Source organism: Mus caroli, unplaced genomic scaffold (genome assembly GCF_978045245.1).
Source record: "Mus caroli unplaced genomic scaffold, Mus_caroli_1 scaffold_8, whole genome shotgun sequence".
Taxonomy (NCBI): Eukaryota; Metazoa; Chordata; class Mammalia; order Rodentia; family Muridae; genus Mus; species Mus caroli.
Window position 1 is genome coordinate 37,907,383 of NW_028227263.1, and position 16,558 is coordinate 37,923,940.

The 16,558-nt window shown below is 40.3% G+C and overlaps 1 protein-coding gene and 1 pseudogene across 1 annotated transcript; both read left to right on the forward strand.

The window, feature by feature from the left end:
* Window positions 1-8,565: 8,565 nt before the first annotated feature.
* LOC147002890 (olfactory receptor 5P62-like) lies at window positions 8,566-9,493 on the forward strand (annotated as a pseudogene).
* A 2,760-nt stretch (window positions 9,494-12,253) lies between these two features.
* LOC147002891 (olfactory receptor 5P72) lies at window positions 12,254-13,198 on the forward strand. Its single transcript, XM_085842521.1, has one exon. It carries the CDS (start codon window positions 12,254-12,256, stop codon window positions 13,196-13,198), a length of 945 nt encoding a protein of 314 aa, XP_085698647.1.
* Window positions 13,199-16,558: the final 3,360 nt, after the last annotated feature.

Here is a 16,558-nt window from a genome sequence, read left to right on the forward strand (position 1 = left end):
GGATTATACCTTACATGATTTGGTTAAGGAGGCAGAGAAATTGTTTCATAAATGGGATAATGAGGAAGAGAAGCAAGAAAGAGAGAAGCGAGAGGCAGAAGAAAGAGAAGACAGGAGGGATTGTAGACAAGAGAGAAATTTAACTAGAATTTTGGCTGCAGTAGTAGGAGAGAAAGAAAAGACAGGACTTAGGCAGATAGGGAACCTGGGCAACAGAAAACCAAAGATGTGTAACAATGAAGAGAAATGCCCCTTGGATAAAGACCAATGTGCTTATTGCATAGAAAAAGGACACTGGGCAAGAGAGTTCCCAAAGAAGAAAGAGATGGCCCCTAAGGTATTGGCCCTAGAAGAAGATGATTAGAGGGGATGGGGCTTGGACCAATTCCCTGAGCCTAGGGTAACCCTGACTGTGGAGGTGACTTTTATGAACTTTTTAGTGGACACAGGGGCTGAATATTCTGTATTAAAACAACCATTGGGAAAGTTAAAAAATAAAAAGACTATAGTAATTAGGGCAACTGGATAGAAACAATACCCATGGATCACCTCAAGGACTGTAGATCTGAGGAAAGGGCAAACAAAGCACTTGCACTCTTTTTTGGTAATCCCTGAGTGCCCTATGACTTTACTAGGGAGAGACTTACTAACAAAGTTGAAAGCCCAGATCAAGTTTAACCAAACTAGACCAGAGGTAACATGGGAGACTCCCACCTCCATGGTGTTGGCCCTGAAGCTCAAAGAGTAATACCTGTTGTGTGAGTTCCTGAATCAGACAGAGACTTATAACATAGAGAACTGGTTGACAACATTTCCTAAGGCTTGGGCAGAGACTGGGGGTATGGGAATGGCAGTAAGAGTTCCCCCAGTGGTAGTAGGACTGAAGGCCAATGCCACCCCATAGGAGTATGTCAGTATAAACTGGGAGGCTCGGGAAGGAGTCAGAACTCATATCTAAAGGCTTCTACAACAAGGCCTCCCCCTGGAACACTCGTCTGTTACCAGTCAAAATGTCTGGCACTAATGATTATATACCAGTACAAGACTTGAGAGAAGTTAACAAAAGGGTCCAGGACATACACCCAACTGTCCCCAGTTCTTATAATCTCCTCAGCTCCCTCCCACCAGAAAGGAAATGGTACACTGTTTTAGATTAAAAAGACGACTTTTGCTTGGAACTGCATTCATCTAGTCAGCCTATTTTTGCCTTTGAATGCAAAGATCCAAATACTGGATTGGCAGGTCAATTGACCTGGTCTAGGCTGCCCTAGGGGTTCAAAAATTCCCCTACTCTTTTTGATGAGGCTCTCCATCAGGACCTAGCCTCTTTCAGGGCTGAAACCCTCAGGTGACTCTGCTCCCACATTGATGACTTTTTGATAGGTGTGACCACCAAGTTTGAGTGCAGAAAAGGGACTGAAAAATTACTAACAGAATTAGGTGAGTTGGGGTACCGAGCCTCAGGTAAAAAGGTTCAGCTGTGTCAGACTGAAGTTATATATTTGGGATACACCCTTCAAGACAGAAAGCAGTGGCTAATGGAAGCCAGAAAAAAGACTGTAACTCTGATCCCCACCCCAACTACACCAAGGCAAGTAAGAGAATTCTTGGGCACCGCTGGCTTCTGCAGGCTCTTGATACCTGGGTTTGCGACCTTAGCTGCTCCGTTGTACCTCCTAAAGGAAGGGGGTGTTTGTGTGGAGTCCAGATCACCAGAAAGCCTTTGAAGAAATTAAAAAGGGCCTACTAACGGCCCCAGCCTTAGTTTTTCCTGACCTAACCAAACATTTCACTCTGTGGATGAGAGATCAGGGGTCGCCAGAGGAGTCCTTACCCAGACTTTGGGACCTTGGAAAAGGCCAGTGGCTTACCTATCCAAGAAGTTAGACTCTGTTGTCAGCAGGTGGCCTTCCTGCCTAAAAGATATTGCTACCATAGCTCTACTTTTCAAGGATGCTGACAAGCTCACTCTGGGACAGCAAATAACTGTAGTGGCACCCCAAGCTCTTGAAATCATTATTCGAGAGCCCCCTGACAGATGGATGACCAATACATTATCAGACACATTATCAGTGCCTTTTGTTGACTGAACAAGTGACCTTCACTCCCCTTGCTGTCCTCAATCCTGCTACCCTACTGCCTGAGACTGATGACTCTTCACCTACTCATCACTGCGCTGACATTCTGGCAGAAGAAACTGGTACTTGAAATGATCTGAAGGAACTCAGTCTTGGCCTGGGAGTCTGAGCTGGTACACAGATGGCAGTAGCTTCATGGTTGAAGGTAAGCAGAAGATGGGGGCAGCAGTGGTGGATAAGAAGCAAGTGATCTGGGTCAGCAGCCTCTCTGAAGGGTCATCGGCCCAGAAAGCTGAACTTGTAACATTGATACAAGCTCTATGAATGGCAGAGAGGAAGTCTATCAACATCTACACTGACAGCGGGTATGCTTTTGCCACTGCCCATATACACGGAGCAATATACAGACAAAGAGGGCTGTTGACATCTGCAGGGAAAGACATAAAATATAAAGAGGAAAATTTGAGCTTCCTCAAAGCCATACACTTGCCAAAGTGGTGGCCATTGTACATTGTCCAGGACATCAGAAAATTCAAGATGCTGTGGCTAAAGGGAATCAGATGGTAGACCTAACCAACAAACAGGTGGCCCAAGGAGCAATGATCCTGGCAGTCAAGAAGCCTAAAGATTATTATGGTGTCAGAGAGACAAGCTTTAGATACACTCCTGAGGACTATCAAATTACGGACAAATTAGGGCTAATAAAGGAAACCCTGTATGGGGTACTAGAAACAGAAGAAGAAAAACTAGTCCTCCCATGGGAAGAAGGATGCAAGTATGTTACCAATTTATATTACTTGACCCACTTGGGGGACAAGAAATTAAAATGTGTGGTTAGGTTCTCCGGCTACTATGTTATAGGACTCTCTGACTAGGCAGAGGAAATAGTCAAAAGCTTCAAGGCCTGTGCTATGTCTAATGCAGGACACTACATGTATACTCCTGGGAAGAGGCTCAGGGGTGACCTGCCTAGGGCCTACTGTGAGATAGATTTTACAGAAATTAAGCCAGCTAGATATAGCAACAAGTACTTATTAGTGTTTATAGACACCTTTTCAGGCTAGGTAGCTTTTCCTACAAGGATTGAGATGGCCAATATGGTAGCCAAGAAGATCCTAGAAGAAATCTTCCCAAAGTTTGGGATACCCAAGGTAATCTGGTCTGATAATGGACCTGCCTTTGTTTCCCATGTAAGTCAGGGATTGTCAACTCAGCTGGGGATTAATTGGAAATTACATTGTACTTACCAAGCCCAGAGCTCAGGCCAGTTAGAGAGGATGAATAGAACCTTAAAAGAAACCCTCACCAAATTGGCCTTGGAGACAAGCAGGAAAGAGTGGACAGCCCTCCTTCCCTTTGCCCTGTTCTGAGTTCGGAACACCCCAGGACAATTTAAACTTACCCCTTATGAGATCGGGTGTGGGGGACAGCCAGCACTCATTGAGTTGGGTGGAGTACATGATCCTGATGATGTTCTTTCTATACCTTTGTTTTCCCACCTAAAGGTGCTTGAGGTGGTGAGATACCAGACCTAGGAACAACTGAAAAAGTGTATAAGGCTGAAGACTCACAAGTGCCATAACATGTTCCAAGTTGGGGACACTGTCTTTGTCTGGGGGCAAAGGGTCAGGAATCTTGAGCCTCATTGGAAAGGGCCGTACTTGGTACTCTTGATAACCCCTACAGCAGTGAAGGTTGAAGGCATCTCTTCTTGGATCCACGCCTCCCACGTGAAGCAAGCTCCTGAACTACCCAAAGATGAATGAGAAGTGGAAAAATCTATGGATCCTTTTAAGCTGCGTCTGCACTGCAGGCATAATTCAGGTGAAGGCTAACAATCCTCATGCCCCTCAGGACCTCACCTGGCAGTTCATAGACCCAATCCTGGGGAACATTATAAACAGCACACAGCCATACCAACATTTATTTGTTTTTTGCTTTTTATTTTTATTTGTTTGTACCTCCTTAGCCACCCAAAATCAATAAATCAATGAGCATGTACCTGGAATGCATGAAGGCAACATTTAGAGGTCCTGTCCATCATTTTTAGTAAGTCTATTTCATAAGGTTAACTTTCCCAATTCTTACACATTTGTAAGTTCATTGGAAAAAAATAAAGATGAGTTACAGAGTTTATACAAAGGCACCAAGCATGAGTAGAAAGAGAACCTCCAGAAGCCAAAAGATTGGTGAAAATTCCAGTGAATGGACTGAGCTATCAATTTAAGAGTTAAGGCACAGGAAGAGCACCCAAGGCACTACAAACTTAAAGACTGTTCCTATTGCATTGAGTTGCATGTGAGAGCTGGATGATAAGTTTCTACCTCTGAAGACATCACTTGGGTGCACGGCATACAGAAATTTGGCTGGTACCTAACTCGATGATTCCTCCTTTCTAATAAGATTTCATACTACTAGAAGTTATGGTAAAAGTTGCTGAGAGAAAGCTTACTAATATAGTCCTAGTTAACTATGGTTCCTGGTAGCTACTGTAGTAACACTAACCCAGGCAATATGTACACAATCCTTCAATAGGACAGGGAATGTATGCATGCACCCAACTACTTTCTGACATCTGGTTACTATAAACCAAGCCAAAGGATAATAGCAGGTGAGAACATAGACTCCACTGCTGTTATTCTTTCAAGTACCTGTGATATGATTGTCAAATTACATTCTAAACAAATATATTCATGCCCCAGATTATAACTGCTGTCATTCAGAGTTGAGCAATAAAATAAAAATTTTCCAATGGGAAGGAATCTCCTGAAAATAATTGTTTCAAAGGCAGAGTGGAACAATGCTAAGATATACATAGAAAATATCTGCCCTCTATTTCACCTCATAGAAAATTGAGGGAAAACTGAAGAACAATATGTTACTTCATGCATAACAAGGCAGTTATAAACTAAACAGGCATTGAATGAAAGAAGATAAAGTGATTCATCTTCTATTTATGGCTTAGCCTACTGTAACATGAACTAGAAAACAAACTTAAAACTAGTATTTCAATTCTAAGAAGGGGCAAAGTGTCCACACTTTGGTCTTCATTCTTCTTGAGTTTCATGCATTTAGTAAATTGTATCTTATATCTTGGGTATCCTAAGTTTCTGGGCTAATATCCACTTATCAGTGAGTACATATTGTGTGAGTTCCTTTGTGATTGGGTTACCTCACTCAGGATGATTCCCTCCAGGTCCATCCATTTGCCTAGGAATTTCATAAATTCATTCTTTTTAATAGCTGAGTAGTACTCCATTGTGTAAATGTACCACATTTTCTGTATCCATTCCTCTGTTGAGGGGCATCTGGGTTCTTAGTTACAGAGACAAAATTTGGAGCTGTGATGAAAGGATGGACCATCTAGTGATTGCCATATCCAGGGATCCATCCCATAATCAGCTTCCAAACGCTGACACCATTGCATACACTAGCAAGATTTTGCTGAAAGGACCCAGATATAGCTGTCTCTTGTGAGACTATGCTGGGGCCTAGCAAACAGAGAAGTGGATGCTCACAGTCAGCTAGTGGAAGGATCACAGGGCCCCCAATGGAGAAGCTAGAGAAAGTACCAAAGGAGCTAAAGGGAACTGCGACCCTATAGGTGGAACAACACTACGAACTAACCAGTACCCCTGAGCTCTTGACTCTAGCTGCATATGTATCAAAAGATGGCCTAGTAGGCCATCACTGGAGATAGAGGCTCATTGGACATGCAAACTTTATATGCCCCAGTACAGGGGAACGCCAGGGCCAAAAGGGGGGAGTGGGTGGGTAGAGGAGTGGGGGGTGGGTATGGGGGATTTTTGGGATAGCATTGGAAATGTAAATGAGGAAAATACCTAATAAAAAAATTTTTAAAAAGAATATAACACCCCCCAAAACCAAAACAAAACTAGTATTTCAAATTTTAACATATTCTTTGAATAATTATCAGATGAAGCATGTTAATTCTTACATAAGAGGAAAATACCACTAGAGCCTACAAACTCCTTGAAAAGTTTGTGTGAAATGAATTGAGAATGAGATAATGATCCTCAGTGACTTGAATCCACATTTGAATCCAGAATCTCAGTAGGGACTTAGTCAATGACAAACAATGACACCAGGAGACAGCTGTGCAGCTACAAAAGCAAAGTAACCTTGACCTTACTCCTTTGCAATGAATACTAGTTGGAAGAGCTAAGTTTTATGTTTAAGGTCAAACCTGGTTTCCTATTTGGCCTTTATCTTTGGAGAACACTTTATCCTTTGAAAACGTATCCAAATTTATAAGCTTCAGATGGACACACAAGTCAAGTGGAAGCAGGCAATAATCTAGACCAAAAACTAGCTGAACTAACTTGTATTTCCACATTCAAACTCCTATAAATATCCAGGTAACATCCATTTAACAGAATTATTATTTATGTACCCACTGATAAATCCAGAATCCAGTATTATCTTTAATAGTATAGAGACCTACTACTCAGGCAAATGAAGTCCCTATCTTTGAAGTGCTTTGATGGCATAATGTTGGTATTGTCTTGTGGAAATACATTCTTTGTTTACTGACTCAATGGTCTTCACAATCACCAGATATTTTTTTAAAAAAGAAGGAATAATTTAAAAAAATCATAAGATAAGAGTGCATGTAGTCCTGTGTTGGATGAGCCTGAGTAAAAGAACAAAAGTTAATAAGTACCACCATAAATTAAAATATACAATCCCAGAATAATATAATCATTACTAATTTTTTCCTGATTGTTCACTAAGCACAAGGACAAGACACAGAATTTAACATAGAGGTCTTTCATTTTTAAGAGGTCATTTTTACTATTTCATTGAAGATATTTAGTTTAATAATTGGTAATTGGCTTTACACTATATAAGAAGTTGAGAATGATGATATGAACTGCAGTCAGACTGGACTTGATCTAACTATAATCCATGAAAGAGTCAGAATGAAATTGAGAGCTTGTACAAATTTGCACCATATATAGAAAGGTATTTTTGCTGCTATGTGCTTATTACACATTCCTCTGTATTAGTCAGGGTTCTCTAGAGTCATATAACTTATGGGTAGTCTTTATATAGTAAGGAAATTTGTTGATGGCTTACAGTTGGTAGTCCAATTCCCAACAATGTTCAGTAGCATCTGTGAATGGAAATCCAAAGATCAAGCAGTTGCTTAATCCCACAAGGCAAGCAGGCAAAGAAGAGAGAGAGGGCAGGTTCCTTGATACATAGTTCATTTTGTCTGCTATTGAAGTATGGCTACATTGAGACAAATTTTCTTATTAGAACTTGGAAAACTAGAAAGAGTCAGTTTTTTCTCAAATTTTTAAAAATTTAGATAAAAGCCACATAGGCATATGTACTGGCTAATTTTCTGTCAACTTGTCACAAGCTGGAGTTATCACAGAGAAAGGAGCTTCAGTTGGGGAAATGCCTCCATGAGATCCAACTGTGGGGCATTTTCTCAATTAGTAATCAAGGGCCCCTTGCAGGTGGGACCATCTCTGGGCTGGTAGTCTTGGTTCTAAAAAGAGCAGGCTGAGCAAGCCAGGAGAGGCAAGCCAGTAAAGAACATCCCTCCATGGCCTCTGCATCAGCTCCTGCTTCCTGACCTGCTTGAGTTCCAGTCCTGACTTCCTTGGTGATGAACAGCAGTATGGAAGTGTAAGCCGAATAAACCCTTTCCTCCCCAACTGCTTCTTGGTCATGAGGTTTATGCAGGAATAGAAACCCTGACTAAGACAGCATATTTACCATGTACAAATAAAAAACAAGAAATACATTTTATGAAGGAGGGTTTTTAGTATTTGTGCTTATAAGCAAATTAACAGGCTTCGTATTGGCTCACAGAGACTGAAGCAGTAAGCATAAGGGCTGCATGAGTCTGCAACAGAGCCTCTGTGATGCTACAGCTCTTAGCTTGATGTTTTGTTGGACTAGTATTAGTAAAAATAGGCATGTCTCTGACTTTAATCCCTGCTTTGAAATGCTTTTCTTCCCTCCACCTTGTCCAGCCTCAGTATAAAATCTTTTGTCTTCTCTTACAGTATCTTGTTTTTTCATATGTGGTTGCTGTTTCTTGGAGGCTTGCAACTTTTTGAAGAAAAACAGAAGGGGAGTTGATTTGGAGGAGAAGGAAGGTGTGCCTGTGTGTGTGGGGAAACCATGAGGTAAGAAGGTAGCAAAAATGGTGGTCAGAATGTATGGTATGGGAACAGAAATTTATTTCAATAAAAATTACAGTGAAGCGAGTCAAAAAACTACATAAATAAATGAAATTATATTAATACATATTGGTTACACATACATGTATTTATATCAAGAGACTTGAACAAAACTTTGTCAGAATAACTGTCACATTCTCTTTAAATGATATATTCATTTGTGATAACCTCATATTTACATTAATGAAAGTGATGATCCATAAACGTAAATACCTTTGTAAGCTGTCTCCATCAGAGCATTGATCTAGCAGCAGTTACATTGCTCCATGGCTTTCCTGGAGAATGGGAACCACACTATAGTGACAGAGTTCATTTTACTGGGCTTAACAGAAGAGCCAGTCCTTAGAGTCATTCTCTTCAGCATCATCCTGTGCTGTGTCTGGCAACCTGAGCACCATCCTTCTCATCAGAGTCTCTTCCCAGCTCCATCACCCCATGTACTTTTTTCTCAGCCACTTGGCTTCTGTTGACATGGGCCTTTCATCTTCTGTCACACCCAATATGTTTGTCAACTTCCTGAATGAGAAACATACCATCTCCTACCTTGGATGTGGCATCCAGCTCAGCTCAGCTGCTTTCTTTGGGGCAGTTGAATTCTTCCTTCTGGCCATCATGGCTTATGATTGCTTTATAGCGATCTGCAACCCACTGCTTTATTCCACCAAATTGTCCACACAAGTCTGTATCCAGTTGGTTGTACGATCTTATGTTGGGGGTTTCCTTAATGCTTCATTTGTACACACTTCTTTTTTTCTTTTCTTTTCTGTGGACCTAATAGAGTCAATCACTTTTTCTGTGGTTTTCCTCCTATGATGTTACTCTCCTGTTCTGATGTGAGTGTCTCTGGTATTGTTATCTCATTTACTGCTGGCTTAATCTCTATGACCACATTGATTGTTATAGTCACATCTTATTTCTATTTCCTCATCACCATCATGAAGATGCAATCCACTGAGGGTCACCAAAAAACCTTCTCCACCTACACCTCCCACCTCACTGCAGTCACTCTTTCTTATGGAACAGCCACATTCTTTTATGTGATGCCAAAGTCTACCTACTCTGGGGACCAAAACAAGGTGGTGTCTGTTCTACACAGTAGTGATGCCTATGTGGAATCCCCTCATCTACAGCCCTCAGAATATTGAGACTAAGAATGCCCTGAAAAGACAATTTTATAGGAAAACATTGTTATAGAGCAATCAGTTGTTGGTAAAACTTAATAAAAGAATTTTAATCTTGCAAGACCAATGTAACCACCATATCAGGTTTGGTTATAAGCCTTAGCATTTCTCCTTTGTCCATATCTGTTTCTTCCAGTGTGTATAGCTATTGTATTTTATTGCATTTTTGTTTATATTTTCAAATGTACCTTAGCAAAGTGAATAGAATATATTTGAACATGTTTACCCTCATCCCCAGCTAATAAAATTTGTTATCATGTGCATCCCATAATTACCTAATGAAAGTGCATCAGTACTCATACAAAGAGGAAAACAAGCAATTGCTTGAGATAAACAGAGGTTTTGAAAATTAATTGTGTTTGTGTTAAATAATCTGCTCAGTACTCACTGGGATATTGGTAATGATTGCTGATAATTTGAATTCACACTGGAATCTGGAGCCTCTACAGGGATTTATCCTCAGTGACAAACAATGGCAGTAGGAAACAGCTTTGCAGCTATAAAATTGTAGTAAGATTGAACTTCTTACTTTGAAATGAGTTCTTATTTCAAGAGGTAAGACTTTGACTTTGTTGTTAAATGGAGATACTCTTTTTTTTTTTTTTTTTTTTTTTTTTTTGGTTTTACGAGACAGGGTTTCTCTGTATAGCCCTGGCTGTCCTGGAGCTCACTTTGTGGACCAGGCTGGCCTCGAACTCAGAAATCCGCCTGCCTCTGCCTCCCGAGTGCTGGGATTAATTTTTGAAATGTACTGTATTTATAAACATGGTGGAGAAACAAGTCAGATGGAATCATGCAAGACAGGGGAAACAAACTTTCTAAGAATCACCTTGTATTTTATTAGTAAATTATCCAGAATGATAAGGCATAAAACTAAGTTTTCATAGATTGTTTAATTATATATCCATTGGCAAGACCACAAACCAACATGAACTTCAAAGCTGTATATGCATAGCATTCATCCAAAGGCTAACAAGACCTGCTTTGTGTATGGACTTAATGTGCCAGCCTCACAGGTATCACTTAGACAAATGAGGATGTAAGTATAAAATGTGAGGGATGACACAGCTCATTGCTGTGTAAACCTTGGTAAATCTCTTAATTTCTGAGGTTTAGTATTTAGCAGTATACTCTACTTAAAATAATGTGAATTCATTCTGACACACTCCAGTTAGAAACCACTGTGACACTGGGTAAGGAGTTGCTGTATCTAAACAAATAATTACTAATAATATGCTAAATATTTATATTTTGTATGATGATAAAATTAATATATCAAATTACTTTAAAGAACAATGATTTATTTAGAAGAATTTAAAACATTTACTGCGTTTACAACTGGAAATCAGATTGGTAAATTTAATGTGACTATATTCAGTTTTAGACTTTGTGATCAACATCACCAACAAATCATCTCTCTATGTATTAACCATAGAAAAGCTGAAATGATGCCCCCCTGTCTTTTCCTGACTAGTGTATAATTTGAACCACATTGTGACTGTTCATTAATAGTGTGGTTACTAACAGTAATAGATTGAACTTAACGTGCCTAGTTTTTATATCTCTTTTGAAAATGTTATTTTTATTTAGTTTATATGAGTGTTTCCCACTGTACATATATGCACCACGTGAATGCCTGGTGTCTGTGAGGACCAGAAGAAGGCATTGAGTCTGAAGAACTGTAAAATCAGACTGCTGTAAATAACCAGTGGGTGCTGGGAATCAGACTCAGGCAGGTCCTCTGTAAGTGCAGCCAGTGTGCTTAGCCAAGAGCAAGCTCTGAATTCTACATTTTACTTCATATTTATAACTTTACTCAAGTAAAAGTGTTTTCTACTGTAAAATGGAAATTATAAAAGACCTAACAGCAAGTTGAAAGCTGGTGACAGATCTTTAATATTGGCACTCAGGAAGCAGAGACAGGAAGTTCTCTGTGACTTCAAGACCAGCCTGGCCTAAATAGCAAGAAAGCCAGAACTACTCATAAAATCCTATTTTGAAAAACTGAAAAAGTAAAAGAAGTAATTAATGTTTAATAAAAATATAAATAAATACATTTTTACAGCCCTATGATGGTGATTTAGTAAGCAGTCAAATAAATTTAGCAAGGATTAAGCCTCCATGGTATAATCCCATGATTTTATATTTTAGTCATCTGCTATAATAAGCATTGCTATTTTGAAAAGACATATAATTTTATGTTAATTTATCCCTTTATTTCTGTGAAGAGAATGGTGCAGTTTCAAAGGACAGCATGCAGGAGTTAGTTCTCACTTCTCACCACTGAGTTCAAGGAATAAAACTAGCTGTCATGTGTCAGACTTGAAGGCAAGAGTAATTATCTGACAAGCCAACTCACCAGGCAAAATTTCAGGATTTTAAATCTTTAACGTAATGAAAAATAAGTATGGGATGTGGAACAGTTGGAGGGTGGATCGGGGTGTGGGGACAAAATACGGAGTGTGAAAGAATTAATAAAAAAAGGAAAAAAAGGAATATTTTATTATAAATATTATAAATAAAAGTTATTTATTATTTGTTATACATTTCTAGCTTATTTGATTAAATAATTTGAAAAACATATTGTGTAAAAATGAATAAACAATGGGAACCCTGAGTACAACCTGAATTGTTGATCCAATTTTTGAATAATAAATTAGTATGTAATGCTCTCAGTGTCTGTATGAAATAAAATTGAGTGAAGTATTGATAAATCTCTTCTTCCTATTCTGTTTCCACCACAGCCTTAATCTAGTAGCAAATACACTGTTCCATGGCTTTCCTGGAGGACGGGAACCACACTGCAGTGACAGAGTTCATTTTATTGGGATTAACAGATGACCCAGTTCTCAGAGTTGTCCTCTTCACCGTCATCCTGTGCATCTACCTGGTGACTGTGTCTGGGAACCTCAGCACCATCCTTCTCATCAGAGTCTCTTCCCAGCTCCATCACCCCATGTACTTTTTTCTCAGTCACTTGGCTTCTGTTGACATGGGCCTTTCATCATCTGTCACACCCAATATGCTTCTCAACTTCCTGATTGAGAGAAATACCATTTCCTACCTTGGATGTGGCATTCAGCAGAGCCTGGCTGATTTCTTTGGGTCAGTTGAATGCTTCCTTCTGGCTGCCATGGCTTATGATCGTTTCATGGCAATCTGCAACCCGCTGCTTTATTCCACCAAAATGTCCACAAAAGTCTGTGTCCAGTTGGTTGTGGGATCTTATATAGGGGGTTTCCTTAATGCTTCCCTCATCATGTTTTACTTTTTCTCCTTTCTCTTCTGTGGACCAAATAGAGTTGATCATTTTTTCTGTGATTTTGCTCCTTTGGTGGAACTCTCCTGTTCTGATGTGAGTGTCTCTGTAATTGTTATCTCATTTTCTGCTGGCTCAGTTACTATGATCACAGTGTTTGTAATAGCCATCTCCTATTCTTACATTCTCATCACCATCCTGAAGATGCACTCCACTGAGGGCAGACACAAAGCCTTCTCCACCTGCACCTCCCACCTTACTGCAGTCACTCTTTATTATGGCACCATTACATTCATTTATGTGATGCCCAAGTCGAGCTACTCCACAGACCAGAACAAGGTGGTGTCTGTGTTCTATATGGTGATGATCCCCATGTTGAACCCCCTCATCTATAGCCTCAGGAATAATGAGATTAAGGGTGCTATCAAGAGACAGCTTGGAAAGAAAATGTCCTGCTAGAGAGTAATCTCATTTTTGGTGAAACCTAATATACTCACAGCAATTATGCAAGACCAATATGACCACCATCTCAAGTTATAAGACTTCTCCTTACTCTGTTCTCTCTCATCTCCTTTTCCTTCCAGTATATGTGGCTATTTTGTTTATCCCATTTTACAATTTTGTTTTTCTTTACCTTTATTTACATCCCACTCACAGCCCCTTTCCCTTCACTCCTCCCTGTTCCACCCTTAAAATTTCTCTCCCAATTGCCCCCTCCCCTTCTGCTCAAACAAGGGGAGATCCTTGCTATACAACCCCATCCTGAGACATCTAGACCCAGCAGGGCTAGGCATATCCTCTCCTAAGGATGCCTTATCAGACAGTACAGGTAGGAAGAAGTGGATCCTATAGTAGAGAAAATAGCCTCAGTCAGCCACTTCTCTACTTGTTAGGGGACTTACAGGAAGTCAAAGCTGCCCATTGTCTTTAGGTTCAGCTCCTGCATGCTCCCTGGTTGGTGGCCCAGGCTTTGTGAGCCCTCATGGTCCCATGTTAATTAACTCTGTGGGTCTTCTTGTGGTGCCTTTGACCCACAACTTGCTTACTTCTATCCTCCATATTTCTACAAGTCTGCCCAGAACCTGCCTGATGTTTGTCCATGGGTATCTGCATTTGTCTCTGTCCACAGCTGGATGAACCTCTCAGGATGCAGTTGTGGTTTCCTTTCTTCAAACATAGTATAGTATCATTAAAGATGTCAGGGGTTGGCTCTTTCTCATATGCTTGGTCTCAAGTTGTGGCAGTTATTGGTCGGGTGTTCCCTCAGTCCCTGCTCTGTCTTTATCCCTGCACATCTTGTAAGCAAGACAAATTTTGGATTGAATGTTTTGTGTGTGGAATGATGCTCCCTTTCTCCTCTTAAAGTCCTGCTGCTTAAGTCACTGTATCCTCCTCTGGTAGGCATCTCTGCTAAGGTCATCCCCATAAACTCTAGGTATGCTTTCCATTCCTAGATCTACAGCTAGTCACCAGAAATGCCCCCATTCCCCCACTGATTTTTTTTATTCTCACTCCCAGCTCTCTCTATTCCCCCCCCTCTCTGAAAACCTAATCACTATCCCCATTCACCTCCTCACCTGTTTCCTAAGGATTCCCTCTCTACATCCACCTTTGATGGCGATTTAGTTTTCCCTTCCAAGTGAGATTCATGCATCCTCACTTGGGACCTCCTTATTGCCCAGTTTCTTGGAGTCTGGGGATTCTAGCATGGTTGTCCAGCACTTTCTGGCTAATATCCACTAATAGGTGAGTGCATACTATATGTGTCTTTCTGGCTCTGGGTTATCTCACTTGGATGATATTCTCAAATTCCACTCAATTGCTTGCAAAACTCAATGTCTTTGTTTTGAAGAGCTGACTAATATTCCATTGCACAGATGTACCACATTTTCTTTATCAATCCTTTAGTTGAGAGAGCTCTAACATGTTTCCAGTTTCTGGCTATTATAAATAAAGCTGCTGTGAACCTAATTAAGCGTGTCTCCCTATGGTATGGTGGAAAATCTTTTGGATATACAACAAGGAATGGTACTGCTGGGTCTTGAGATAGAACGTTTCCGAGATTTCTGGGAAACCACCAAATTGATTTCCAAAGCAGTTGTATAAGTTTGCACTCCCACTAGCAATAGTGGAATGTTCCCCTTGCACCACTTCCTCACCAGCATGTGCTGTCCCTTGAGTTATTGATCTTAGCCATTCTGATGTGTAAAATATGTTTGTTTTGATTTCATTTCCCTGACGACTAAATGCACTGAACATTTCTCTTTTTTTTTCTTATTTTTTTTACACTCCATATTTTATTCCCCTCACTCCACTGTTTCACATCCCATACCTCCTACCAGCACTCCTATCTCCACAAGAATGTCCCTACCACCCAACCCCCAATCCACTAGACCTCTAAACTCCCTGGGCCTTCATTCTCTTGAGAGTTAGGTGTATATTCTCTGACTGAAATAAGGCCTGGTATTCCTCTGCTGTATATGTGTTGAGGGCCTCATGTTGGCTGGTGCATACTGCCTGCCTGGTGGTCCAGTATTTGTGAGATCTTGGGGATCCAGGTTATTGAGACTGCTGGTCCTTCTACAGGATTGCCCTCTTCCTCAGCTTCTTCCAGATCTACCCTAATTTGACCATAGGAGTCAGCTGCTTCTGTCCATTGGTTGGGTGCAAATAACTGCATCTGACTATTTCAGCTGCTTGTTGGATCTTTCGGAGGGAGTCACTTTAGGTACATTTTGTGAGCACGCCATAGCCTCAGTAATAGTGTCAGGTCTTGAGACCTCCCCTTGAGCTGGATCCCTCTTTGGGCTGTTGCTGAACCTTCTTTTCCTCAGGCTCCTCTCCATTTCCATCCTGTACTTCTTTCAGACAAGAACAATTATGGTTCAGAGTTTTGACTTGGGAGAGAAACCCCATCACTCACTTGATGTCCTGTCTTTCTGCTGGAAATGGACTCTACAAGTTACCTCTCACCACTGTACTACAAGCATTTCATCTAAGATATCTCCCTTTGAGTCTTGAGAGTCTCTCAACTCCAAGGTCTCTGGTTTCTTTAAGCACTTATTGCCATTTTAAGATTACTCTCTTGAGAATTCTCTATTCAACTCTGTACCCAAGCTTTAATTGGCTTATTTGGATTGTTGGTGTCTAATTTCTTGAATTCTTTATATATTTAAATATTACCCCTCTGCTGGATACAGGGTGTGTGAAGATCCTTTCTATATCTGTAAGCTGCAATTTTGTCTTATTGAAGGTGCCCTTTGCCTTACAGGAGCTATTGAGTTTCATGAGGTACCATTTCTCAATTGTTGTTCAGAGTATGAGCCATTGGTATTCTGTTCAGGAGGTTCTCTCTTGTACAAAGGCTATTCCTCATTTTCTGTTCCATTAGATTTATCTTATCTGGTTTCATGTTGAGGTATTCAATCCATTTAGACTTGAGTTTTCTGCAGGGTGATAAATATTTTCATTCTTCTAATGCAGATATCAGTTAGACCAGCACCATTTGTTGAAGGTGATTTGTTATTCCATTGGATAGTTTTGCCTTCTTTGTTAAAAGTCAGTGTCATTATTTGTGTGGGTATATTTCTGTGCCTTCAAAGATTCTATTGATCAATCTGTCTGTTCCTATACTAATACGATGCATTTTGTCTTTTAGAATTTTATCTACATCATTTTAAACATCTATAATCAACTCCTCCCTGTCCTAGGGCTCCCTCCTCCACCTCCATGTTCTTTCCACCAGAGAATAGTTATCCTACCAAAGGAAAAATCATTAAAGATAATTGGCTCTGCTTCTGGCAGATACAATTACTTCTC

Excerpts from the sequence above, each read along its gene's own strand:
- LOC147002891 (XM_085842521.1), top strand. The coding sequence starts at position 12,254 with ATGGCTTTCCTGGAGGACGGGAACCACACTGCAGTGACAGAGTTCATT.